Genomic DNA, 26,123 nt, shown 5'->3' on the forward strand with positions numbered 1-26,123 from the left:
ACTTATATATAAACTATATTAATTATTAACTTATATATATATTATATCAACTTATATATAAACTATATTAATTATTAACTTATATATATATTATATCAACTTATATATAAACTATATTAATTATTAACTTATATATAAACTATTAACTTATATAATATATATTATATTAAGTTCTATATAAAGTATATTAGTGAGTGGTCACATGTCGTGGGTCTGTAAACCACGTGACGCAGCTCTCCGTGGTGTCAGAGTGGAAAAGAAAAAAGAAACAGGTAAATTCAGTCTCTCGCTTATTGTGTGAGCGAGTCGGTTCGTTATTTTTTCCCAATTTAGTTGTATCAAGTTGGGGTTCAGTTATTGTATACTGTCATAAATCCGACTCTCAAGTCGACACCGAGACCACTTGTCGGTCGGTTGTGTAGCAGTGTCTCATATTGAGCCGGGTTTCTGGTCAGTATCGCCTGTTATTTATTTTCATTTTAGGGGCCTGCAGGCCTTACCCTCAGCCTCGGTTATGTGTGTTAGGAGACCCCCGCTTTTAGATCATAACTGCGGCCACAATGGTTGTGAATAATGTGAAGTGGCGTTGCAGTTTTTTGAGCCGCTAACGTTGTTAGCGTTAACCGGCTAATGTTGCCTAGCTATGCGTTCGTTAGCTTAGCATGGCTAACTAGCAGTGTCAATCTAGTGGCATGGGCGTTTTGGTTTGGTCGAACATCAATGCTCTACTGCTTGCCTGTAGCTGATTAGCTAATTCACTTGATGGCTATCAAGCCAAACCAGCTAACGCTACCAACTTCTGTGTTTTATTTCTGTTTTTCTGCACTTGGTTAGCTGGTTTGCTAGTCAAAGTTAGCCTCGCTGACGCCATGAGGTGAAGCGATGAGAAGCGGAAGCCCCACCGAGTCTTCATCGCTGGATGCTTTCCCCCTCACCTATTAGCTTAGTTGGCTAGCATTTTGACCATGTGGCTGGCTAATAGAACTGAGTATGTTCCCCAGGCCTTGGCTTTAGGCTTGTTTGTGAGCTAGTCCAAGCAGGGTTTTACGTAACGTGTGCAAGTTTAAAGCAAGGTTAACAGTTTACCATCGGAAAGTGATGTTACCTTAGCTGGCTGTCTAATCAGTGTTTTGTCTTGTCCCTGTCATTTGATGGTCAACACAGTCCACATCTGTCAATCACTGACTATATGATTGTACATCGGCGTTTCATGGTATAAGTTATTTAAACACCTAAGAGGCTGTTCAGAATAGAAAGCATTGCATAATGTCTTGAGATAAATAAGTTGGGTAATGTTATGCACTTGTAAGCTCTGAATGTAGCAACACCATGCCACTCTTACTTCCCGGGTCAACCCCGCGGTTAGCTTGTTTTTGCCTGAGAAACTGTCCAAAAAGGCCCTTTGTCTTTGCCCAGGCGTTGCTAGCAACACAGCTGATGGTGTATTCTTTATAACACTTCTAGCTTCTCCACACTTAGATGTTTGTCAGGCAGTTTGAGGAAGTAGTCTTCAAGTTTAGTACCAGACATGTGCATAGCAGAAATATATGTCTTTGTCACAGCTCTGTAACACATTTCTTCTCATTCTCTTCTCAGGTCTGATTCCTTTGTAAATACTGTTATTTGTATATACTGTAAATGATGACGTCCATGGGCGGAAACAAAGCCCGGGGCAGCTGGGAGCAGACACAGGGCCAGACACAGAGCCAGACACAGCACAAGCAGAGGCCTCAGGTACCCTCACCCTCTACACCTGTCATTTTGCCCAAATGCATAATTTACTGCACTGGGGTTCATTTAAGGCAAACACAATGTACTTGATGTTACTAAACCATTTAGAGGGACAGTTTCTGGCTACTAGTTTTATGGTGTACACCACAAATTGGGACTTTACTATTAAATGTAAATCACCATACAGCTGTTATACGCCCTATTCTAACATACTTGTTAGGATATGGCATGTTTATTATAACTCTGAGGTTAAGACTTTGAATAAGGTATAAGCAGACTCAAACTAAAGTCTGTTAAACTTAGTCTGGTTATTTTATCCATATTTTGCCCATCAGAAATGGACTCCCTGAATGTAGACTCTAAGGGATTACAGCTCCAGTCTGAAGCACACTGAAAACTCATTCTCTGATCAAAGTTAACTAGAAAAATAACAAACAAGATTGATAGTTAAAATGTAGAGTTTGGGCAAGTCTGTGATTGTAGGCTTAATCAGGATCTCTATATTCTGCTTCTGTTTTTGCAATCATTGGACGTTTCTCTCCTCTTTGGGCAGGCTACTGCGGAGCAGATCCGACTCGCGCAGATGATTTCAGACCACAATGATGCAGACTTTGAAGAGAAGGTCAAACAGGTGAGATTTGAGATGCACATCCTATTGCCCTACTTAAACTTCCCTGTGTTTCTAGTCTTGGTATGTATGTACATGTCAGTTGTGTATTTTGTATGTCTGCACGTATCTTTTGATATGTTTTCAAGATTTTATTGGTCACAAAGCACAAAAAGGTAGTGATGCATAATTCAGTACATTTTGTAGATGCGGTGATGTTTTGGTCCATTTCCTCCTTGTGTTGAGAGGTTCAAAATTGGAGTTGCCTCGCTGAATATAACAGCATGCTGTTATTGATTGAATCTCTGCAGTTCATTCAGTTTATAATCTTGTGTACTTCTTAACACATCTCTTTTACTTACTAACATAGGTGGTTGAATTTATTCCCAGTGTTGTCATGCAGGACCTAGCTTTAAATCAACATGATCTGTCAACATTAATGATAAAGTCGGTGTTAAAGCAAGGCCCTTAAATATTGTCCAAGGTAAGAAAGTTGTGTACACAGGTCATCAGAGTAGACTTCATTTTTTAAATATTTAATTATAATGTCTGGTGATATCAGAGACAGGACACAGTGTCACAGTTTTTATAGTAAACTTACCTTGTATTCAAGCCGCCAAGATGCTGAATCCCTGCTGGCAGCAGGTGTGATGTTGTCTAACACTGTGCTCTCATTAATTTATGCTTTAAAAACATTCTGCATACATCTAGAAAAACATTATTTGATGACTGAAAGTTTCAACCAGTGTTTGCCTCTGTGTCTCATTGTCCCTCTCTTCTTTTTCCAGCTGATTGACATTACAGGCAAGGATCAGGATGAGTCTATGATCGCACTGCACGACTGCAACGGGGATGTCAACAGAGCCATTAACGTGTTGCTGGAGGGTAGCCCAGACACTGTGAGTATCGGCTTTGTGTGAGGGCTTAGCACTGCAGGGGGCATATTCTGGAGAAATCAGTGCAACAATGCATTAGATAACTGTGGTATTGGTTCAGTGCTGGCCATTGTCATGCTGTTTGGATGATGTGAACATGGACAGAGGCTGTGTTTTTCTCGTATAAAGAAACCTGCAGATGCACAGAGAAGTTCACTGAATACATGCTCTGTACTTCCTCCGTTGGCCAGTTTGTTACTTCTGCATGCCTCTAGTTTGTTGGCACTAACCTGTTAAAAAGGGGGCAGCTGAGGCTCTGTCTGTGGAGACCGTTAAAGACAGAGTTAAGGAATTAGGCTTGTAGCTGGAGAGCAGCCAGTTCACTTCCTGAGCACTGCCGACGTGCCCTTGAGCTAGGCAAGGGCACCTCCGGGGTGTGCACTCTCTCTATGACATCTCTCTGTGTGTGTGTGTGTATTTCAGCCTATGTATGTGAGGCATGTCTCAACAACAGAGTGAAGGGTCAATAAAACTTTAAATGTATGAATTGGACTCGAGACAACTAAATAAGCTCTCATGGTTGAAAAAATGATTTGATAGAAATGTAACTAGTGGAACGTTGACACCAGGAAGAGTACCAGAAAAATTAATCAGACCAGAAAAGGAGTGCAGACTAGTCACATGATGAGAAAATGGAACCAGTATTTTGACCGACCAATACATTTCCAGAAACCAGTAGGTTACAATCCACCATCAACCCTTCTCATGTGTGCATATAGTTCTTTTCAGTTTGATCATATTAAGGTAGAAACAAAAGGGTAACATTTGTCTTCATTTCTTCTTTAGGACTCTTGGGAAATGGTGGGAAAGAAGAAAGGGGTGTCAGGCCAGAAGGAGACGAGCCAGGGCGAGACCGGAGACGAAGGAAAGGAGAACAGGGAGAAAGGAGGAGATAAAGATGTCGCACGTCGTCGAGGTGGAGCGCCGCGCAAGGGCCGTGGAGCCAGCAGGGGACGAGAGTGTGAGTGTTAACTATTACCTCACCGTGTTTCCTTTTATTATTATTATTTTTTTAAAGATTTATTTTGGGGCTTTTTATGCCTTTAATGGAGAGATAGGACAGTGGATAGAGTCGGAAACCAGGGAGAGAGAGTGGGGAACGACATGTGGGAAGGAGGCCACAGGCGGGATGCGAACCCAGGCCGCCTGCTTGAGATGACAGCCTCAATACACGGGGCGCGCGCCCTAACCATTGTGCCACCAGCGTTGTATGCTTACTGCTCTGGCTGTTCTTTGTACCTTCTGCTTTGTGTCTCTGAGAACTGGTGTGTCTACCTGCATAATGAGCTAACTTGCATGCTTGATTTACAACATGAAATAATTTCCTCTCATCTGAATTCTGGCACATCTTGTTCATCAAAAACAAACCCTGTACAGCTCGACTTTATCTTTGCAGTCTCTGAGTGATAAAAGATTGTCAGTTAGTATCGGTAGTGCGTCTGAAATGAAACTACCTCGGTAAGTCAATGGGAGCCATTTAAAATAAAGCGGCTGTAGAAAGGGTTTGGCTTTTTATGAACAGTTACTGGTGAACTTGTATGAACACGGTGGCTACAATCTGTAAGTAAATGTTAACAAAATGTATGTTCCAAACTTGCAGAAAGAAAAGTGCAGTCCAAAAAAATTAAAATGGTCTTGATGCATCATCTAATGCCTTGATGGAGCTGAAGTGAGCAATTCATGTGCTGCTTAAAGGTTGGACTTCTGTCCCGTCTCTGCAATGCAGCAGGAGTTGTCAAAACTTTATATTCAAGTGGTTTTCACCCAGCTTCTCGAACACATTGTAGCTCCATTCCATCTATTAATGTAATGTCATTCTTTGCTTCTCAACCTAAGTTCGTGGTCAGGAGAACGGCCTGGATGGAGGAAAGGTTGGAATAGCTGGAAGAGGTGCAGAGCGAGGCCGAAGGGGAAGAGGCAGAGGAAGAGGGACTGTTGGTAAGTGGCCGTAATATCTTTTAGGAAATTTATCAGATCAAAACAAAACAAAACTTGGAACCCTTTTTATTTGCTTCTAATGTGTCCCCATCATTCTTAATTCTGGGAAAAAAGTTGTCAAAATATAAACGGAAGCATTCTCTCCTTGTCTCCACAGCTGTGTCTGCACGGCGAGGAGGCAGATTTTCGGCGCAGGGAATGGGGTAAGGGAACACCTGCGTTGCTTAAAATCAGAGTCCCTTTTGTTCCACTTTTACCTGTTGCCATGGTCACCAGAGAGCAGGACCCCAGCCTATTGTTTAGCCTTAATCCAAAAGGAGGGAGGACATATGTGAGCCAATGGGATGGAACAGTGTGGGCAGAATATCCCTCTTCAGAGAGTTTATTTAGAGTGAAATTTGGATAAATCCACTTAGAAGGGACACATTTGGTTAACAACACCCTGTGCTCTCTGGCCCTAGGCTTCATGATAATTCAGTTGTATTTGGCTTGTTCTGTGTGTGCAGTCAATAATTTGTTTATGGCAGTTGATGAGTTAGCATCTTGACTGGTAGGTGTCATATCAGAGGAATCACTTCTCCCAACTGTAATGACATGCTTAACTCATTCACATATTTTAATGTAAGACATCTTAATAGAGCTTCAGTTGTCGTAAGAAATGTGAGACCTCTGATGATGAGCAGCCAGATTTGAAGTTACCCTGCAGCTATAGATCTTTAAATCTGAAGTAGCCCATGTGACATGATGCGGCTTTCTCTTGTGAAGTTAAGTGCTAAGTTGCTTCCTCCCGAGCCAGGCGTCCATGTTGTTTCCGCTCTTGCTAGAACACAGAATCAAATGTGCACTTCAAAGCTTCTGTAACAGTGCCATAAATCAATAATTGAGAAAAGAAATCTCATGAGGTGAAGGCATGACATGAATTAAACAATGTATACGAGTTATTGTGTAAAGCACAGGTGTTGGTGCACACATTCGCTTTAAGGCTATAAAACCTGGCCTGTGTTTTTCTGATGCTTAGCAGATGTCCTTTAATTTGAACTATATTTGTAGAGTGGACTAGGGGTGGGAACAAATATCAATACAGCAATAAATCGTAGTCCTGACATGTGCAATTCAACTATCACTGCGCTGGCTCGTGGCTCCAATTATCAAGAATTTAATAAAAAACAATATGGTGCTTTAAACAGATTTCCCTGCCAATTTGACCAGCATCAATACTTCTTGACTCCTTACAGTGGTGCAAATAACAGTATTTTTTTTTTACAGTAATAAAAGGGATTGCGGATTTAAATGCATATTCAAGACCCACCTTATCCCCTTCAAACAAACCTGCTGAGAGAGAGAGAGAGAGAGAGAGCAAAACCACTGGTTGTGCTTTGAGTGTCAGAGCGAAACATGTAGAAAACTGTGGGACACAATCAGAGCCATTGTCTTTCACAAGTCACTATTTAATGTTACTTTTATTTACTGTTGTCCTGTGTGTGGAAAACAACCAAAGTGTGTTTTGTGGCAAAAATCCATGTTGTGGTAGAACAGAATACCCGTGCTGGTATTGATACTAGTTTACCAGCCATCCTTGAAAGCGGTGAAAAGCAGTTAAGAGATGGATTTGCCGCTTTCAAATCCTAAAGAAGCTAAAAAACAAAAAGTTAATTCCAGCTCTATATGCTGCTATGCGAGGAAAGGTCTGGTCCGGTCCATAGTGTTCTATGTGACATTCACTGCCCATTTTAATCATTTTAATGACAACCAGAAGGAAATGCATCCCTCGATGCTACAAACTGGGGTGATGAACGAGACATGTGGCAGGAATTTTAAGGCTACTGAAGCTGACAGAAAAAGACGCCGTTCCACTGAGGTCTGCTGCTTTGTCAAAAAATATTAGCGTAGCGTAAATCGATTGTAGAAGCTATCAATATCGCCTGTCAAATAATGCTCCCATTACAGAATCACATTACACCACTATCAACTATTTGCACTGCAAGGACAGGGGAAGCATGTAATTAATTTATAGTCACATTACGTTATTGGCACAATGACAAGCAACAAGATTATGGCTCGATTGGTAGCAGTAGTTGTTAAAGGTAGTCATACATACGAGCTGAGTTTAAAAATGTTTTTACAGATCTATAGTTCTGTAAATATAATTTTTACAGACTGAGAACATGAAATTGGCTTCATCTCAGTTTTTGTCAAATTCTGTGAAACTGATGCAAAATTGCAGTGAATAAATACATGAATCCTGCACTTTACAAATTTTGGGGGCATTTTTTATTCCTTAGTTTATCAGATATCGCTAATATATTGTTATAAAACTGTCTTGCTTTGTATGGATCATCGTAGAATCGTGATAGTATCGCGTGCCATGCATTGCATATCGTATCTTGAGTTACTCTTGATTCCTACCCCTTGCCAGGACCCAGATATTGACTTGAAGGAACACTACAATATGATTAGTTTCCTATTGCTTATGATGGGCTTGTATTTGTTGAGCTGAATGCGAGGGCTTCTCACCTTTTAATAACATGCAGTGCTTCCTTGTTACCTAACCCCTCCATCTCAACCAACACATCAGCTCTGTGATCCCGTTTGCACCTTGCTGCTAGCATTCAAGTTATCAGCTTGGCTTCAGGTGATTAATGGGAAGGTTTGCATTCAGAGGTGTGTATCTCATGCTACTGGGGGCATAATGGTATGTGTGTGTACTCATCCCTAACCATACCAACAGCTGAGTTGGGGGGCCTTAATATCGCCTACCTTCTCTGGTCAAATTAAAAACACTCCTTCTGCACCAGAATCTAAACTTAGGAGGACATGTTGCTGCTTTGTTGTCAGAGAAACCAGAACTTTAACATAGCATGTTGTGTTTTTTTTGTCTGATATAGTAAGGTCATTTTATGATTGAATTCAGCAGACATCTTACATATTGCTCCTTTTTAAAGCTATCTCACAGTGGCACACTTAATAAACTCAGTGATCATTATGCACATTTAAGAGGTGTATGATAAGCTCCCAGATTCAAAAGGTAATCATACACATGAAAAATTGCTCCTAATGACTCTTTTTCATTTTCTTATATTTGGCAGTGAATTTATTTTATATTTTAAAGTAAGGAGATGTTATTAATCTGTTTGTTTTTTATTTTGTATCATATTGTATTTTTTAATTTTTTTGATAAAAACACTGTTTTTGTCTTGATACAACACAAGTTGTACCAACACCCCTACATACTACTACATTAAAGATGGTACTAAGGGGCCGTGCACCGTTTACCTTTCATACACATATTCTGCACAAACATTTTAACATGCACTGATTCAAAATGTGAGCTCACGAGGGAAATGAGTCCCACGCTTCATTAGAGATGAATTGACTGATCAAAGAGAAGTGTTTTTAAACTTGGAGGAGGTGGAAGAATATTGATTTAAAATAACTGTTTTCACAAACACTGTGTTTTAGCCAACAAAAGCAGATATTTATATTTTCAAAGAGAAAGAAGCTCATTGATGCAGTAAATGTCTTTTTGCCAAATATTTCAGAAAAATGTACTCAGACTTCATTTTTAGAGTGGCCAAGAGAAGGAGAAATAGGAAAGAAACTGTTATTATATGTAACCTAGGCAGGAAATGGAGGCTGCATCAAACCCAAATCTACAGCTACACCCTCGTAGCGAAATTACTACTCCACTGCAACAACACAGATTTTTCACATCTGATTTTTGGCCCCTTCAGAATTTATTTACATGTTTTCAATCATCTCAGACACATTTTTATTTTTAACCTCATATAGACGATTTAAACGTATCCATCCCCAGTCTGACAGAACTGTTGAATGGCTTTAGTGTAAGGTTTGTCCCTTTTACGTTTCAAAGTAATTCAAACTTTCCATTTTCTTCTTAGTCTAATGAAGTGCTAAAATCTCCTATTTTTCTCCTTAAAGGAAAGTGCAGATGGATTCTCCTTTAGATTGATATTTATAGCATTTTCTTTTCTTGGCTGTATCACAGCATGGATTTAAAACTGTAATGTTCTGATCTTGAATCCTTGCCGTCTGTGACACATGCAGTATTTTGGATAATGCATCCAGACCAGTGTGGCCTTTACTGCAGTGTGTGTGTATACCGTCCTTCGCTGATGGTGCCTGGTGTAAAATAGATGCATTTATCATACAGCCAATTGTATAAACTTGTAACAAAGTATTGTTTGGCTCATTGACAGTTCTGCCTCCTTTTGAGCATATGTTTGTGTTTGATATTAAAATCCTGTTGTGGAGTTTGCAGAATAAATCCAGTAGAATAAATTGTGAGTTTTTGGCTGTTAATCTGAAGAATTAGTTTGCTATCTTCATTTTGTGTTTGTGTGAACATAGTAGGCCTGGGCGATAAAACGATACCAAGAATTATCACGATATAATTTTTCTCAATATAAATATAAAAAATGTTTGATAGATTTAAAAATTACATCGCCCAAACACTACTACACGCTACTGCACCTTAAACGCTAGTTGCCACTCGACACTACAGAGAAGAAAAAGACGACGAACAGCCAATCATGTCGCAGGAATGTGGGCGGGCTTACAGACGTTTGGAGAGGTATGGAAACACGGCTTAAATGAGCGATAGCGACACTGAAAAAAACACTGAATGTACCAGCAGCCGAATTAGGAGAAAACATCGTCAACAGGTCGACAAGAAAAGCCACTCATCTTCCAGGGTTTAGAGGCATTTTGGCTATTTACAGTCCGACATAAAAAATTGTAACGTGCTTTGTAAACTGTGCCGAAGAAAAAGACAAGACGTCACAAACCAGTGTTGGTGTGAACCGTATTGTAAATAATAATATAAACAGCCTATAGTGTAGACCCTCAGCAGCAAACTGTCACATCAGTGTTTTCCAGCTCCGTGCACTGGGCTTACGATGGTGAAATGTTCCTCTGTTTTATTATAGTTTCTCATGTTCTGACAATAAAGAATAATTAAACCATAATGAACCTTCTGGTTTCTTCAGCTTTCACTCAGAAGCAAAAATCTTTTAATTTAAAAGACAAAAATGATTGAACTTCTGTCATGATAATTATTGATATGAAAATTTGTGTTGTGATAACAATTTGTCATATCGCCCAGGCCTAGAACATAGCAATGATTTCTTTTAGTGGATGAGGCAGTAATGATGACTGGTTAGTTCCTGGACAGTATTAATGAAAACATGACTGTCTTAACTGTTGCATACTGCTAATCTAGGCAACAGTGATTGTGTTTTGGGCTGCATTGTGTTTTGATGAGGTGGGTTTATGTGACTGTTTGTTTACCCTGCACACTGGCTTGCCTTGATTTGCAGAATGACTTGACAGGTATTAGTGTTTGTTACAGAACTGGCACAGGCAGATTGAAGGCATTATGCTTAAGCTTTTGCTCTGGATTGTGGTTTGAAAAAAAAAAAAAAACTTTATATCATGCTGAAACTTTGATGTGCTTCTTGTAATTGTTGCCATTATTTTTCCTCTGAAGCCAGATTGATAAGGGGCCCAGATTTGATATTGCAGATGGTGAGAGGTGAGTGCATCGCCTCTGTTGTGTGTGTGTTATTCTTGCCTTTTGTAGGGAGCTTTTTAATGCCATAAAACAGGATGATGTAACTCAAGACATTATTATAACAGACTGTATTACTTTACTTATCAATCTATTAATAGGATCAGAAAGAGATACAAGCCTCCTGAAATTTGATGTAAAATCAGTTCACGCATGCCTTAAATGTTCATAGATTTTAGGGGTCGACTAAAAGGACCGATACTGAATATTAGTAGTTCACAAGACAGATAACCAATATGCATTAACATAAAAAAAGAAAAAGGTTCTGTCAAATGTAGAATTTCAAATATTACCAACTCCAACATGAGACTCACTTTAAATGCTCAACCGAGACAAATAAAGAAAGCAGCTTGGCTTCGCTTGACTTCACAGAAAAGTGTTGTACTTCATGTTGCTAGGTTGCAGCTTTTATTTTCCCAGCATACGCTGAAGTGTCAGGTTAACGAAAGGCTTGCAGTCCCAGGAAGTAGTTGTTGACAGGCAACAAAAACAGTATTAGAAGCTTCAACCTTTGTGTTTGCATGTCTTTTCAAATTCATTTCCTCTTCATGTCTTCCTCCTTCAACCTCATTCACTTCACTCTTGTGTGTGTCACTGATGGGTGTATTTATATGAAAGCATATTGATGATAACAGTAGTGCTCAAGTTTATTCCAACAGTACTGATAGCTCAATATATACAGGCACTTAACCAACCACATCTCTTGCGGTTTCATGTATTCTCCAAAGGTTTGATATTTAGATAATTCCCATTACCATGTGTTGTAAAATAACACAGTCTCCATTATCTCAGTGATCATCAGTATAAAAAAATTAAAGCGCTAAACTAAAGATGTTAAGCTGCTGCGAGCAAAAGAGAGCGCAGCAGTGGTCCATTCAATTTCACAGCTCAGCAAACCCTGTTTCTCAAGTCCTTACTGTGTCTCATAAAGATGCAAAAGTTACATTTGTGTCTCTTTAAAAGTGGACTGAGAGCAGATGAGGAGACACAGTCTAAATTGCACAAATACATTGACAATCAAATTTAAGAAATCAAACCAGGGTCTTTTGGCCTTTTTAGTAGGATAGTTTAGAAACCAGGGGGTGTGCAGGTACATAACTGTAGTGTCAGTATATCAACTTCATTCTCATCTCAACCATCTTTTGTTCTCTTTCCCAGAACATTCAACCCTGCTGACTATGCGGAGCCGGCTCAGACAGAGGAAAACTACGGTGGAGGCAGCACCTGGAACAACACAGGAAGCGTGGAGATGGAGGAGGGAGCAAGTAAGTGAATTTATTAACAAAGGTTTCCCTCCAATAAAAGACGTTAATCTTATTAAAGAGACATCTGTTTCACATCCAAACTGTTTTAAAATCATGTTCAGCATCGTCTGTAAAGATGAGAAGACGACCCTGCAGAAACTCATAAACCATGCATGTTTTTTACAAATAGCCAATTCACAGCTACTTTTTTTCCCTAACTGGTGTCTGTGCGTCCAAAAAGATTGACAAAAGATTAAACACCTCCTTTTCATTTGGTTTACGTTTGATCTCCTCACCTCTCTCTTTGTCTCCAGGGTTGGAGTATTCTGCCGGAGAGGGAACAAATTACCCGCCCAAGTTTGACTCTGCTCCTGGTCAGTCTACCTCCACTTCTCTGCTATTTTTTTATTTTTTTTTTATTTTTTTTATTTTTTAAACATACTGTATTCTGTTTGAAGCTCTCACTGCCCATCTCCATTGTATTGAACAGTTTCTCTTTGATTGCAGGTGCCTGGAGGACTGCCACAGAGGAGTGGGGCACTGAGGACTGGAATGAGGATGTGAGTGTTGTCTGGACTTCACCTCATTCAACTACTGTAGCTCTAAATGTAACATTGTAGGAGCACCTCTAAAGAAAATCTGAAGTTAAAGTAGAAATCAAAGTTTCACTGGATCTCTTTTTAAAGCTTCATGTTTATTTTCCTCCATCTGACTAAAATGTCCTCTTATTACCCGTGCAGCTTTCAGAGACCAAGATATTCACAGCTTCCAGTGTTGCGTCCATTCCTATGCCTCAAGAGAATGTTACCATCACCAAAGGACAAAGGTGGGCTTCTCCTTTATTAATGTGACTAAGGCAGTGTATTCTGTAAAAATGTTTCAGGGAGCAGTTCATCGACGGTGAACTGAGGAGGCAGCACTCATTTTCAATACAAAACCAGTGTAGTTCATCATTTTAAGTGCTCAGTGCAAAAACACTCAGCGTCGCAGCGCTCTGTTAAAAACAGTTCAACTTTTGGAACAGCGCTGCGCTCATCAGTGGCACTTCTCCCTTACCAACCTATCAAAATCAAGACAGGGAGGGACTTACAACAGCAGCTTTGTAAACAACAATGGCGGAGGAGATGCTAGTCTGACACGTCTTTCAGAGAGAACATTTTCCCGTTGTAGAGCTGCTACTGATACCAGGACACAAGACCTTTACATTGTTTTCAAGACTTCTTGGAGAAGTACACAGAGCTATTTAAAACGCACCTAACTCACATTATCGAGGGAAGTAAATTTTTCGTAGCCTAGCAACAATGAGCGAAAGTGAGAAGCACTCTGAATCAAAGGTTGTGAGCGCTTACAGCACAAAAAGCACGGTTCAGTTCTCTATTCTAATTAACAGTAATAAATATTTACTCTTTGTTTTAGGATTGACCTTGCGGTGCTTCTGGGGAAGACTCCCCCATCCTCGTCCTCAGAGACAGAAAATCCCCCCATGGAGGCCACCCAGCCCCCCTCCTTGTCTCAGTCACTGGTTTTCAGCAACTCCAAGCAAGGGGTGCCACTGTCTCAAACACCCTCCAGCACCCCGTACACCCAGCACAGCATGGTGAGACTCACTCCAAACATGAATGCATTTTTACACATTTGTTCAGCATGTTATGTCCTGATACATGTCTTAATTTTTGAAACTCAACCACTTCCTAATCACTGTAAATATGATGTGAAAATTAATATCATGTCATAATTCTGAGTGCAGCATCAATATTTGCAGGTTGTGACTCTGTTTTCACAATAATTGCAGGTCAGCATGCTGAGCAAGGGTTTCGGGGATGTGGGGGACCCCAAAGCAGCGAGCACGGGGACCACTGGCTCTCAGTTCCTGGAGCAGTATAAAACAGCTCAGGCACTCGCTCAGCTGGCTGCCCAGCACTCCCAGACAGGACCTCCAAACACAGCGCCTTCATCCTGGGACACCAGTGCCGCCTCACTGGGACAGTATGGTAAGATGACGTAATATGTTTTAACGTTTATGATTTAAGTACACTTAAACTACTTGTATCTAACCTGTACATTTCTGAACATACAATTACTGTGGATGTTCCCTATTATCTTTACCTTACTATTTTTACCATGCACTCTTGTTTGATGTTAATTGTATTAACTTTACTTTCTGCAACTTGCCACTCTCATATTTGTTAAGTATCTTTCAGCCTAAAGTGTACTTTTGTGTGCTATTTCCTCTTATTGTCTATTCATGTAATTTCTAGTTATTGTTGCTACAACAACACAATTAATTAAGTAATCTAAGGAGATTACATTTTTGCCCGTCCTTTTTCCAGACATGAAGTCTCAGCCAGAGTCTTCGGTCCATTCGCCCTTTGCAAAGCGGCAGCCGTACCAGGCCGCCACCTCGACCTCGTCCATGTTGGATGTTTTCCTGCAGGACAAAGGCCTGCCTCCTTCCTCTGCATCTTCTTCCTTACCCCAACGAACAACATCCTCGCCCCACGCGGTGCCTCCGCCTGCTTCCGCCCTCCCCAAAATGGCAGCAGTTCCCTCTCTAGGTCAACAAGTTTCCCCGAGTTCCTCAGATGCCCAGAGTCCTCTTCCTCTGCAGCAACACAAACTCAAACAGCAGAAAAAAAGGACCTCTATTTCAACAAAGGTGATATTATATATGTTTTAACATGTTATAATTTAAACATTCAAGGTCTCAGTTGTCCCTAAAAATGCACACATACTGCTATAATAACCATTTAACACAGAACGCTAATACTCTGAACATCATTCATTCTTTGTAGATTTTTTTTTGTTTGACTGTCATGCCTAAATAAACATAAAAACTATAATTTTAGATAATAAATGAGTTGATCAAAAGTCTGTTTTGAAAAGGTCCGATTTTGTGTAGATGTATCGACTTGACTCAGGATTGAGTCTTCAAGCCTAACAGACTCAGATTCTATTCATGCCAAGTCTATAAATGCCTTTTTAATCCCTCTCAGATTCCCGCGATGGCAGTGGAGATGCCTGGCTCCACGGACATGTCAGGCCTCAATCTTCAATTTGGAGCGCTGCAGTTTGGGTCAGAGCCAGTTCTACCGGAGTACGAGTCGGCCCCCACATCCTCGAGCCCGGCCAACCAGGTTCAGAACAGTCTCTACACGAGCCCCAGCAGGTTAGTACGTTCACAACACAACCCTGCAGAGAGTCAATATTTAGGAAGTGAAGAAACCGTTTCATAAACACTTCCCACATCAAAATATATTTCTTTAAAGTTTAAAGGTAGCACTTACAATACAAAATAGTGGTTGGATGTTAAAGAGTTTTTATTAAAGCTACATGAAATATATTGTGGGAGAATAATTTCTTATGACTTGATTACAAAGAATACAGACATTGTGCTTTCCTATTGAAGTAGATCTGCATGATATTTATAACAAGGCTATGCATTTGTTTTTTATGTATCAGTAGTAAAATGTCATATTTTAATATTTATCATTCATATAAAGGCCTAGTACTAGAGCTGTTTTTCAGCATCATTTATCAGAAGGGGGTCAGTTGATTTAAGCCGGTTTTATTGTGTAGAGTGTTTTAAAATGTAGCTTCAGGTCAGGGAATTTCAAGTCAAGTCAAACTTGTCTTGCTGATAACTTAACAATCCACAGTGAATCAGCTGCAGCTCTCTCCACCTCCAGCCAGATGGACATGTACGATCAGAGAGCAGCCCAGACACGGCGTTACCCTCCCTCCGTCTCCTCCTCCCCTCAGAAGGATATGCAGCCAAAGGTCAGCACCAGCCTCTCTCTCTTTCTCTGAAACTTTTCATTTTACTTTCATCATTTTAGGTTGTGCCTGTTGTATTATTGTGCTTTGAGGAGTGGCCCATGTGAACAACATGCTTGACCCTCTCATTATCCTGTACCCATTTCAAAACTAGTAATAGAATCATGGTTAAATACAGACTTGTGTCAATCCGAGTCAAAGTACTTAAAACAAACAAAACTCTAGTTCTGTGTATGTTGTATTACCCAACTATGTGAACTGAATATTAAAATATGAGGACGTCCTCAATGCTAGATTTCAGAGCCCTTTTTTGTAAAATGTTTGTTTAACGGCTCTGCCGTTAAATCCATGTCAGCTCCTGAACTCGTGTAGAGATCCATTAATCTGAACTCAAATATTTAAATTTTAATGGGAGCTGATGAACTTTATGAACTTAACCGTTACTCCGATAACTGAAGAGCCCAACACATTTCAACTTATCAGTAGCCTGTTTCCATGGAAACCTCTGAGCTTACCCTCATTGTTGGTTTTACAGAATGGCTACAGTTCAATGCAAGCGACGCAAGCCGTGGATGGTAAGTGACTATTTAACACCTTTTTTTTTTTCCTTAAAGCATGGTTGAAATTGGCATTGGCAACACACACACACACACACACACACACACACACACACTCTAGTCTAGAGCCCCCTGGTTTTAAAATGTATCCTACAAATCTCTCTCCCTGTCTCTCCACAGCTGCAGCAGGCTCTGCAGTCAAGCTGGCCTCTGATTCGGTCACACAGGCCTCTGTCTCCAGCATGGGCACTTTGACTGACAGTGGCCCAGGCCCTGCCTCCTTGTTGACCACATCCAATCAGACATCCCTAAGCGCTATGGGGCACAGTGAAGACATGCCTCCAACCACCATGCCCCCTCCTCAGCACAACAAGTGAGTTGAAGCTAAATGATCTCTCTTTGTAACCTTGTATCTGTAGAGGTCAACAGATGTGGCGAGTAGTGAGACATGCTCATAATTATGTCATTTTTTACAGTTCACACCCATCACAACAGAACAGCCTAGCTCCATCTTCAGTCCGGACGTCAAACTCAAGCTTAATGGTGAGCTCTTTGTGGGTTTTTTTTCTGTATTTATGAGAATTCAACATATGTGAGTGATTTATCGTCTTTCCTTTTTTTTTAATGAAAGACACTTAACCAGGCAGAAAATATAAGTGATCTATTCTTGCTAATACTGCACAGTGTTCCTCCCTCATTTCTCTGAGACGTTTTAAGCTGCCCTTCCTGTCACAGCAGACAAACACATTAGATGTCCCGCTAATGGAAATCTAATCCGATCAATCCTAACCGCGTCTTTTATCTTTTCCCATTCATCTGCAGCATCAGAGCGTAGACGGCGACTCGAGTCTGCACTCTTCCTCCTTCCCTTCCTCCGTCTCAGCCGTGCAGTCTTCATCGGTCCCCTCCTCTTCCTCGGTTGCGGCGCAGGTGTCACTAGGAGCCCCTCAGCCCCCCTCCATGGGCTCTGGCACAGTCTCAGCCCCCTCTGGCCTCGGCCCTGTCAGCAGTTTGGCAATGGGTCTCAACGCTGCCTCCATGGGCGCCCCGGCTGCAGCAGCTGCTACCATTTCAGTCTCCACGGCGGCCTCGCTTATTTCTTCTGCTGCTTCCTCGTCACGCGGCTCTGCAGCATCCTCAGGTGAAACACAAGCACAAACAAATCAGTGAAAGTACAATTGGTTGACTTCAGGAAAATTTTAAATTCTACCAAAAAAAAAGTAGCTTGTTTGTATGTACCGGTATGTGTTTTTGCAGGTAGCACTCCCAGTGATTATACAGTAGGCTAGATGATTTTTCAGTTTTATTGTCACTGTTGCTGGTAAGATGAATTCTTTTTGAAGTCAGAATCTGGTTTATCTTCTTTCTTTCTTTTGTTTACCACTGAGTATATAGATGAGGTAGATTTAAATACAGTTGCAGGAATATGTATTTTCAAAACTTTCTGTTTGGCAATTTGATTATCTCTGCTACTGCCTGTTGTTACAGCCTTTCAAAATATGTGGGACACAGTTTTTTTTTGTGGCTCCATCATGTTGTAATTTGAGAGATTTTTCTGGTGGTTGCTAAAATGGGTGGGGTTTCCATTCCTTCTTTGCCTCTATTTTAATGTTTTTCATTGTTTTGTGTATACAGGGAAAGCACCTCCAAACCTGCCACCTGGAGTGCCCCCTCTACTGCCCAACCCATACATCATGGCCCCAGGACTACTGCACGCCTACCCTGTAGGTTTCTGCCAATGGTTCAGTCAGTCTTTGAACATTCTGAGCTTTACCTGAGTTTACCAGATTACATGTTGTGTAGATCTAGTGTCGTGATTTTCTGACACATTTCCTGCTTCGTGTCAGCCTCAGGTGTACGGCTATGATGACCTACAGATGCTGCAGACAAGAATACCGCTGGTGAGTTTTGTCTTCACCTGCTACAGTAAAAAAACAATACTTCCACTGCTTCATGGCCTGTATTTGAACTGTAATTGAATCATGTTTTTTTCCCCTCTCCAGGATTATTACAGCATCCCTTTTGCAACTCCAACAACAGCACTGACCGGCAGAGAGGGCAGCCTGACGAGCAACCCTTATTCCGGTGAGCGACGTCATTAAAAGTAGTTCTTTCAGGAGGTAGCTTCATGTTGAAGAAGCTTTGTGTTACCTGATGAAGGAATGGACCAGATTTGAAACGATGAGCCACACATGAAGAAGTATTAGGTGCTGAGCTTACTATTAGTATTTGGTGGTTGTTGAAGGAAACTGGCAGGATAGATTGCCCTCATGCCATTAAATTAACAAATATAACTGGGTGTTGCATCAATGAATAACTGGACATTTAAAAACAGCACTTCCAGTATGTGAAATGTCAATTTGAAAGAATTCCCATTAAAGTTTAGATTCCATAGTATCAGAAGTTTCTGCCTTTTGAAAAGTTTTCTTTGCCTCTGTTGTCAGAGTACAGTCCAGAAACCGATTTATTTGTAATGTGTCTTGAGAAAATGATAAGATGAATTTTGATTGCAGTGATTGAGCGACCTAGATAGTGAATAGAGAAAAGAAAGGGCGTCTCATTATCAAGAAGAAAGCAGCAATTCAGAAAAAAAACATTAATTTTTAAAAATGTTTCACAGCAGTTGCTTTCTAAAGAACAAATAAACAAGGTGACATCTTTGCCAGATCCTTCAGGAATTTCACTGCTGCTGTCATTAGAGCTTTAAGAACTCTTCTAAAGGAGGTTTTCACACATCCAACTATATCATGAAGTATCACCAGTTATTGGGGGTGAAAACCCACAACGTGTCGGTCCCTCTGAACTTTTGTTTAGTGTGTTCTCACCTTCAAAGACTCTGCCTGTCACTCTGACATACTTGTTAATTTTGAGGCTAATCTGATATCTTTTTTTCAAAGCTACCTGCCAACACTGATGATATGCCTACATTATTTTTTTTTATCTTGTGCTTAAAGAAAAAAAATCCATTCTTCTTGTTTGTAACTTTTTATATTTTTTTCAAACAGTAAAATGTTTTTAAACTCTTCTCCCCCCCCCCCTGCATATCTGCAGGCGATTTATCGAAGTTTGGTCGAGGTGATGCGTCGTCTCCGGCTCCAGCCACCACGTTAGCTCAGACACAGCAGAACCAGACCCAGACGCATCACACCACACAGCAGCCCTTCCTCAACCCAGCGCTACCGCCTGGCTATAGCTACACGAGCCTCCCATACTACACTGGCATGCCGGGTCTGCCCAGTACCTTCCAGTATGGACCTGCTGTGTTTCCGGTGAGGACATTGAAACCTGCAGAAGCTACAGAAATGTCTTAAATGACAGTCCTGCTCCCACCTTGTAATCAGAAATCATTGATCCAACCTCCATTTGAAGAACAAGCATTTATAAAAGTATTTTTTCCTTTTGCAGACAGACAAATCTTTAACCCTCATGCGTCAGTATGGACATTTTTGTACCCTCTTAAGACATTAAGGACAAAAATGTCCACTTCCAAAAAACTGCTATAAAAATAGAACATATTTTGGATAATCTTTGACATATCCAAGACTGATTTAAAAAAAAAAAAAATCCCCCAGCCACCAAATATTTGTTATATGGAAAATAACTTGTTTTTGTGTTTTTTTCTCATAAATAACAACAGTGACATCAAGTAATCAAACTGGCATTTAAAGGGTTAAATTCCTAAAAATGATTGAATGTTTGGTAGTTTTGAGCAGGGCTGAAGTTGTTTAAGAGATGTATGTAGAAAAATATATTATTCTGTTCTTTTCTTTTTTTTATAGCAGTTTTTTTGGAAGTGGAGATTTTTGTCCTTAGTGACCTAAGAGGGTAGTAGATTAAACTGATGCCTGAGGGTTCATTTTTTACTATTACACATTTTCATTAGAATTTAAATAGAATTTTTTTAGCAATTTTCTCCTGACTTGATAACATGACATTGTCTCTTTTTCTTTACCTCCAGGTGGCTCCTACCTCGTCAAAACAGCACGGAGTGAATGTCGGTGTGAATGCATCAGCCACACCCTTTCAGCAGGCTAGTGGCTACGGTTCCCATGGATACAGCACTGGTGAGGCACTAAAGCACATTGAAATGGCACGATAGAGGGGTCATACAGATCCTGCCCGGCATACTTACATGGCAATAACTCAGCGCTGGTTCTCGGCAAACATAAACACGACGCTTGTGTCGAGGCAGTCGTCAATGGCTGTCGATAAAACATTTGATTTGCTTGTTCTCACTTGAACTGTTGACCTCGATGTTAAGAATCAGCTTAAGAAATAGTAAGGTTTTCTGAGTATTTGAATAGCATCTGCATTTAGTACTCAGTTTTCAAGGAACATGCCTCCAATATTGGAGAGGTGGTAAATGGTCAAAAGGTATCACTTCTTATTGAATGGCTTCTGATGTTCAAATAAAAGGGACTGCTTTTTGAACGAAATGGAAAAGGGATGATGGGCCTGCACCGCAGCACCTGGCTCTACCTGTTATGATACTAGAGGGGTTAGATTATCAGTCTCCTGCTGTCTTCCATATCTTGCTTTGCTCATTTCCGAAAGCGAGTCCACGTCTCCTGCACACACATTAACCTTAATCACATCAACAAATGGAGCACCTATCATCTGGCCATATGTCTTAAAGGGACCCCCCCTCTGAGCACATTTTTCTTCCAGCAGTTTTCATGTTTCCCAGTGGCCTTCTAGTCTCTACTCACTTGATCACTTTATATTCTAGATTTAATTTACAAGGGGATGCTGTTTTGTTTATTTTCATACTCCATTCATCACTCAACATCCACCCATGTGCAACACCTATTTGTTCTAAGCTGGACCCATCTGCTGCTTTCTGCCATCACCCGACTCAAGCTCACCCTCCAACCCCTCCCCTCCCACACACACAACCTGCCTGCCCCCTCACTCCCCCCCCCCCCCCCCCCCCAGACCTGGCTCAAATGGTACTTGCAAATGACGTTGGCGTTGATTCTGACCTGCTTGTTGTACTGCATTGGCAGGCTTTCCACACAGGACAATGCATTTGGTGTCAGAGTTCAGATAATCGCAGTAGAGTAGAAAACTCTGCACTATCTGTATTATCACAATGTGGTAAAACCTGTCCATGTGGTGATTAGTTTTCAAACCAAACGCCGTGCAGTATTTGCAAACACTATCTGAGGCCGGTCTGCTTCCCCTGCCTGGTGTGTCTAATGCTGTGGGCTGCGGCTGTGTGTCTGACTGTTGCAGGCTATGAGGATGTGGGCCAGGCTTCAGGGAGTGGGGATTTCTGTAAGGGCGGATACGGCACTGCCGTGGCCGCTGCCGCTTCTGCACAAAACAAGCCAGCCAGCTCTGTCAGCGGGCCTGGAGTCGGTGAGTGCCGCCACATGCCAGATTAAAAACCAAAAAGGAGAGAAAAAATCCTGTCCCTCCCGTCTTCCTCCTTGTGTCACCAATCATCATTCTCCCCCCTCTTTGCTCTCGTTCCTTCGCCTCATCGCTGATGAGCTGACCGTCATATTACATCTGCTTTGAGACAGCCCAATGCAGCTTGCTTCTCTATACAAGCCTTGTCTGCCATTCTGTCTGTAACTTGTTCTCCTCCAGGGCAACTCATCATCAGTCCAATCTGGTTTTTACATTTTCTAGAAAGTGACATTGCATAAGTATCATGTTAAGAGTCTAAATGTGTTAGGTCACAAAGAATGTGGCTTTTGTAAACTGATGAGTTTCTCTGGTTGATGCTGTCCTAGTTCCCCTCTGTGTAGCTTGCTCTTCATCCATGTTGTCATTGCTGACCCGTCTTTCTCCAGAGTATCGAGTTTGCAGCCTGCTGGGTGGCAGACTATCACTTGTTAACTAAATGGATTCATTTTTAAAGATTTATTTTTTTCAGACATGCACCTTGTTTGATAATTGTGATGGCAATTTAAAATGCTGGTCTCCTGTCTCATTAATCTTTTGGGACATTGTTGCAGCAAAAGTCCCACTAAAGTGGATGTAGAAGCATTTCTCTAACACTTCCTACACGGCATGAGTCTGATACTAATGGTTCAGTCCTTCACTTACTGAACAAAAAATACAAATCAAAGATTGTCACTCTACCATTGGGTTTTTTCCTCCCTAACATTTCCTCAAAAGGTATGAAGTACATCCACTCAACTGACACAATGTTTTATAAGTTCACTTTACCTGATACGAGAAGAAGCAGCTTCACATGTTGACATGACAGAAGCTAGCGTTGACCACTGTGAATTATGCCGAGCATTTATAAAGAAATGATTACACGGCTCTTTTGAATATGTGGTCTGCTGTTTTTGAATAGCAGGCTGCTTCTATAAAGGACAAACTGATGGTTTGGACTTAGATTAGATCAGTGACTCTGGAGGATAAAGCAAACATCAGCCAACTAGCTATGGTTAAAAAAGAAAAACGGGGATAAAACATTGTGATGTAGGACTTGTCTCACCATGACAGCATTCTATTTATATAACAATGCTCACTTTACATCATATCTTTCTGCTGCTCAGCCTTTTGAGTTTTACTCCCTTAAACAGATTTGTGCTAGATAAAATATGGAGCAGGAAGAAGTTGAATGTCATGCTAGATGTGTCGCTGCACCAGCATCAAGAAGATTTCATCATGTGATCGATTCCTTTGCTCACAGATTTTTGCTCCAAAGTTCAAGATCTTTAAGGCACCAACATTTTGCCATGTGGTTGACACGAGAACTAATACTTGATAGCATGAATATGTGTTGTTCAGTGTCCGACTTGCTCTGCACACCAGCTGACAGCGTTTTGCGTCTCCATGGCAATCCAGGGTGTCAGTGCATGCCAGAACCACCAGCGTGGTAACCACCAGATACAGTCAGACACTGTGGCCGACTGGAACTGATACACTGCGACACCATCTTCCCCAACACACACTCTCTCTCTTTTTCTCCTCATCTCATCCCTCTTCATCTCTTCATTTCCTCACTCTGTCTTTCTGTGCTGTCGTCACTTAAGGGGAAATCCTACAGAGATCATGTGTGGACGTATACTGACATAGATGATCACGTGTGAAATTTCTGAGAAGTCTTTTCTCAGATGCTTTAATTAAACATGTTCTCATACAACCACAGTTAGAAGTCCTTGTTTTTAGTGCAATAAAGAGTAATAATGCGGGTTAGAATCGTGCTCCTACCATGTCACGGGGCATGGGTTTTTAGGTACATGTAGGTGATCCTAAAGTCCCTTTACATGCTCCATTTTACCAGGTTTTGGACTCACTTTGTCTTCTCTGTCTTTGCAGGTGTCTCTGTGACGTCGAGCAACACAGGGGTGCCAGATATTTCAGGGTCTGTTTACACAAAGACGCAGGTAATTACAGATCAGAAATGTTAACTTAACTACTGAATATCAAGCCATAGCTCATGGAGGGTGCCGAGACATCCCTGCATTCAGACACATTGTTCTAAAATTAGATGTCTGTTTCACTAGGACAGATTCTGACCAAACACAGGAAGAGTTGGTGAAAAATTACTCGTCTGTTCTTTGTCTCGCTTGTTCCCACAGTCGTTTGATAAGCAGGGTTTCCATGCTGGTACACCAGCAGGTTCATTCAGCCTGCCATCGGCTCTGGGGAGTGGAGGACCAATCAACCCACCTGCTGCGGCTGGCTACGCCCCTGCCCCCTTCATGCACATCCTTGCACCGCACCAACAGCCCCACTCTCAGATTCTGCACCACCACCTGCAGCAGGACGGACAGGTAGTGTGCATGCTCTGGTTGTTGTTTTGTCTCCTTCAGTCAGTGCAGGGTGTCATTTCTGAGTTCAGTTCAGTTGGTCCAGTTTGCACAGTTCAGATTCCTGTGAACTAGTAACTGGAAAAACTCCAAACTTTCAGGTGCGATGCATGAGGGCTCTGATTGAGAATTTTCAATGGCAGGAAACGTTCCATCGTTGCCTGAGATCGTTAAGGATCCAAGTATAATGCCCACCAAGCATTCCTAACATGAAAATTAAACATGAATTTTATTTAATGAAGATCTAGTATAATTGGTGATGAATGCTTTGATTTAAGGTGTGAGTAGATATGGTAGTTGTAAATGTCAAAAGTAAATCCTTTCAGCACTCCTGTAATTGCATTAAAATCTGTCCTTGCCAAATGAGCCACAAGATGTGTATTTGTCGCTTCATAATGTCACTGAGCTACACAATGAGTAAACACATGTTATGAATGACCAGCTCACATTGCTCTCTGTCCTGTCTCGCAGAGCGGCACTGGACAGCGCAGCCAGAACGCCTCCATTCAACAGAAGTCTCAGATCAACAAGTCGGCATACAACAGCTACAACTGGGGGGCAAACTAACATCTGCTGTCGGGCCCCACCAACCCCACCCACAACGTTAACAGAAGCAAAGAAGGGGGCTCGTCACTCCTTCTGCAAACAGTCTCCACTTATAAACCCCCTCTTCCTCCTGCAGAGATTCCCTCCCCAGTCTCTTAGCCCAGCACTCCTGCAGCTCTGACTGCGGTCAGAGGAGGTGCTGTGCCCAGAGATCCAGCACTGTAATGATGCATGGATGTGGGGGGGGGGGGGTCTTAGAAAAGAGGGGAGACAGGAGTATAATGGTTATAGAAACACACCGAAAAGAGGTGATATATTGAGTGTTGGGAATTTGTATCGTGTTAACAACCCCACCCCAACCCCTTATTTTCTTTCACTTGTATGTAACATAGAACTGTTTTCTAAAAGAATGAACGTTTCCTGTATGGTTGCTCTTTTTCTGTCTCTCCCCCTTTTTTGTTCTTGCTGATGGGGAGGAATGAAGTACTATCTGAAGGTGGGGGGACAGGCTGGTTTTGTATTTCTCACCCTCAGCTCCCCATTCCTTAATTTTGGAGGTAGCTCTTCCCTCCGACACAAAATACCCAAACACAATAATTAGCTTAATTGCCGTTTTTGTTTCTTTTCATTTTTATGTCATTTTAAGTTTTGAAGAAACAATTCTCTAAAATAGGTAGAGTTGTGAAGTTTATTTTTTACCAAATATATATATAAAGACATATAAGTGAGCTCACTGGCTTTGACTGTGAGGAAAGTGTGTTTGTCATGTGACTGCGTGCATGTTTGTACACACGGGGGCCGCGGGTTGTGTACTGTGCTTTGTTTTCTTCCTAGCACAGGGTTTTTCATTATCCAACGTATGTACAGTAACTGTTCCCATGAATTATAAATATGTTGCATCAAGGTCCCACCCATTCTGCGAGATGTTGAGAATGATTTCTAAGGCCAATACACACCCAGTCTGCCTTCCAGTGTGTTTTATTTTTGTTTGTTTCTGAGGCCCCCCCGCCTCCTCCCCGCTCCACCACCTGTCCCCTATTGTAAGGAAACCTGCAACATTGAAATACTGATGGACAGAATTGTACTTTGGGTTTTTTGTCAGTGATTTATTTTTCTTTTTGTACTGTGCGTTTTAAAAAAATTTAAATGGATAAACTTGTCTTGTACATATATAAAAAAAAACACAAGTACTGTAGTCCCTGTTTGTTCGATGGCTTTCTCCTTTTCCTGCTCAAATCCTTGCAGACTTGTTAGCTTTTTGTTTCAAATTTTTTTTTTTTTTTTTGTAAAAATCTATAAATATTAAGTAAATAAACAAAAAAAAGACATTTTTCATCATTTTGGATGTGAATGTCTTTTAAGAAACTATATTTGTTTCTCATGTGGCTTTTAAATACAAAATCATTTCTTCCAACATTTTGACACT

The 26,123-nt window shown here is 41.1% G+C and overlaps 1 protein-coding gene across 7 annotated transcripts; it reads left to right on the forward strand.

Moving 5' to 3' along the window:
* Positions 1-201: 201 nt before the first annotated feature.
* Positions 202-25,892, forward strand: ubap2l (ubiquitin associated protein 2-like). 7 transcript variants are annotated; one of them, XM_061060358.1, is made up of 30 exons: positions 202-272; positions 1,597-1,734; positions 2,285-2,362; positions 3,127-3,237; positions 4,060-4,234; positions 5,110-5,211; positions 5,369-5,414; positions 10,718-10,762; positions 11,957-12,063; positions 12,357-12,416; positions 12,550-12,602; positions 12,783-12,868; positions 13,459-13,639; positions 13,835-14,033; positions 14,373-14,698; positions 15,036-15,208; positions 15,699-15,819; positions 16,352-16,391; positions 16,554-16,746; positions 16,850-16,916; positions 17,196-17,514; positions 18,009-18,097; positions 18,221-18,274; positions 18,377-18,458; positions 19,425-19,642; positions 20,332-20,437; positions 21,609-21,734; positions 23,658-23,725; positions 23,921-24,115; positions 24,623-25,892. In XM_061060358.1, exons 2-30 carry the CDS (start codon positions 1,639-1,641, stop codon positions 24,716-24,718), a joined length of 3,612 nt encoding a protein of 1,203 aa, XP_060916341.1. In that variant the 5' UTR covers positions 202-272; positions 1,597-1,638; the 3' UTR covers positions 24,719-25,892. The 7 variants fall into 7 exon arrangements, with proteins under 7 accessions (XP_060916341.1, XP_060916343.1, XP_060916340.1 ...); XM_061060360.1 differs by lacking the exon at positions 202-272 and adding an exon at positions 284-450 and having other exon boundaries at positions 15,729-15,819; XM_061060357.1 differs by lacking the exon at positions 202-272 and adding an exon at positions 285-450.
* The last annotated feature ends 231 nt before the right edge of the window (positions 25,893-26,123 follow it).

Source organism: Labrus mixtus, chromosome 16 (genome assembly GCF_963584025.1).
Source record: "Labrus mixtus chromosome 16, fLabMix1.1, whole genome shotgun sequence".
NCBI lineage: Eukaryota > Metazoa > Chordata > Actinopteri > Labriformes > Labridae > Labrus > Labrus mixtus.